The sequence below is a fragment of the Phytophthora infestans genome, genomic scaffold (assembly GCF_000142945.1).
Source record: "Phytophthora infestans T30-4 supercont1.125 genomic scaffold, whole genome shotgun sequence".
Lineage (NCBI taxonomy): Eukaryota > Oomycota > Peronosporomycetes > Peronosporales > Peronosporaceae > Phytophthora > Phytophthora infestans.
Window position 1 is genome coordinate 156,030 of NW_003303634.1, and position 2,234 is coordinate 158,263.

A 2,234-nucleotide genomic window follows, 5' to 3' on the forward strand; every position below is an offset into this window, starting at 1 on the left:
TACATGTGATTGGGAGGACTAGGAAGGAAAGTAGAAAGGAGCTAGCAAAGCAAGACAAGAACAACTAACTCAATAAAACCACTTTCGGATGTCCTTTCTTCTTAACACTTGACTACTACAAGCCTCGAACGCATACTCTCAATTGTAGTATGCGCAAGACCCTCGGTAAGCGAGAGAACGTTTTGACAGGTTTCTCTTCCACGCCGTATCCAGCTTTGGGCGAATCCTTTGTCTTGGCGGCACGACGCTCAGAGCAGGTTGTTGTCGTCGTGCTCGCTGGGCACTGGAGTTTGTACATCCATGGAGCCCACATGAGCATAGTCAGTGCTTTCGGCCTCGGCCTCGTGTCCACGGCTCGAACCGAGGTCACGTTCAATGAATCACGGGTTAGGTCGGCTGTCTGGAGGGACCGAGCGTGCCGGACTGCGCTGTTTGCGTGCACGCTTTCCCGCAGCTGCATCACCGAATGAATTGATCGCCTACGAGGCCACCTTAGTGGACTCGTGGAGTGTTAATCCTTTGCCGCGAGCCTTAGTGCTCATGGCTTGCGCCTTTCCGACAGGGGCCATAAAATGTGCTCTCGCACCGCTCTTTACAGTGCAACGGGGCTCGAATTGGAGACTGAGAAGAAGAGCACTCAAATGCTACGCGAGGTTCTAACCGTGAAATGAGCATCCGCCGCGTTCTCGCAGCTAAGGCGATGTATTTCGGCTTTGAGAATGAGAGTCTGTGATATACAATTTTTATAATTCTGATTGGTCGGTAAACGGAAACTTAGTGGGTGGTTGGTCACGGGAGACGTAACCCCAAGTATACCTCTGATTACATGCAGTATGATACATCACACTTCGGGATACCTGGTACATTGTACCAGCGGCCAACCATTGGCTGATGACATAGCTTTAGTAAAGGCGACTTATAGTTTGCATGTTTAACTCAAGATTAGCCTACCTATAAATACATTCAGCTTACGGCCTATCGCTTCCTTCGATATAAGGGATGTCAACTACGGTGCACTGAGCATTTGTATACTCTCGGAAGCCAAACGCAAGCTGCTGTCTCACCCCGTCACAACCAATGGCATACCTGGACTCCCAGTGAAATTTCACTCTAGAGTCGCCAATCAAAAGAAAAACCGAACTTACCAACAATTTGATTTTTTTTAATTTCAAACGGTCGTATCTTGGTGCGAGCTTTATAGGTGACTGCAACGAGTAAATGAATTGAGAGTTCTCGACAAGATCTATTAAGTACATATGCTATCTTGAAAAGTAGAGGTTCTGGGTAATTATTAGAACCGTGGTCGGTTCAGTTCATCTTAGGCGTGGTGTACGCCACATAATGAAGATTTTATCCAATGGTGGGACAGCCTTCTCTGCGCGCGGTAGCAGAGCAAATCAAGGTCTATCAGGATCTATCTTTTATAATTTGAGACAGCCAAAAAAAATAAACGTGTAGGATGGTAATTTACGGTACATGACTGTTTAAGTTGCACCAGTCTCTTTTGAGATTTTATATTTAAAAAGTAGTGTGTGAAATTTCACCTATCTTGGGGCCGGTACGTCTTAGAGACACCACCGATTTTATAGAAATATCCAACTGTCAGCGAGAAAAGCCCAACTAATGAGGAACAGTACGATCACAGTTTTTAGTTGAGCGAGGTTATAATTGTTTTTGTGTGCGATACACCGTCAGAAATGCACTAAATTGACTTATGCAAACTTTCATGGGTCACGAATCATACATGTAGTTGATGCGCCGAAATACTTCCTCACTCAGGTTAAAAAATGTATTTCTGATCTCTGTATACCGTTCTATGGCGTTTCTCGTATCTTTTGGAGTACAGAAATGAAAAAGTCTACCCCTTTCTCGAAGTCGTAGCTGAGACTCTCTAACTTCATGAGGATACTTCGCTCAACCTTTTACAGCGATCAGGACTTCGTCATTTTTGCTTTTGCCTTCTTGGCCGCCGCGATAAGTTTGCTTATCTTGATATCCGGCTTCTTGATGATCTTGTTAGTACTCGGAAAAACGTTTTTCCAGAACCCACCATATCCGTCTCCCCGGCCGCTCTGAATAACTTCTTGGGCCTCGACCCGAAGCGATCTTGTGGCCCCAGTGTCAGGAGATGTCTTCGACAAGGGGCGAGACTCGTCGGGGATTGTGAATGCTGCGACGGCGCTGCTCCTAGCTAAAACCGCAAAGGCAAGAACAGCGTAGAGAATACTGCGCAT

At 46.1% G+C, this 2,234-nt stretch overlaps 1 protein-coding gene across 1 annotated transcript; it reads right to left on the reverse strand.

Annotated features, from left to right (window-relative positions):
* Nucleotides 1-1,931: 1,931 nt before the first annotated feature.
* On the reverse strand, nucleotides 1,932-2,234 carry PITG_20301 (avrblb2 family secreted RxLR effector peptide protein, putative; the record flags this gene model as incomplete). The annotated part of the gene is made up of 1 exon (XM_002895873.1): nucleotides 1,932-2,234. One exon carries the CDS (start codon nucleotides 2,232-2,234, stop codon nucleotides 1,932-1,934), a length of 303 nt encoding a protein of 100 aa, XP_002895919.1.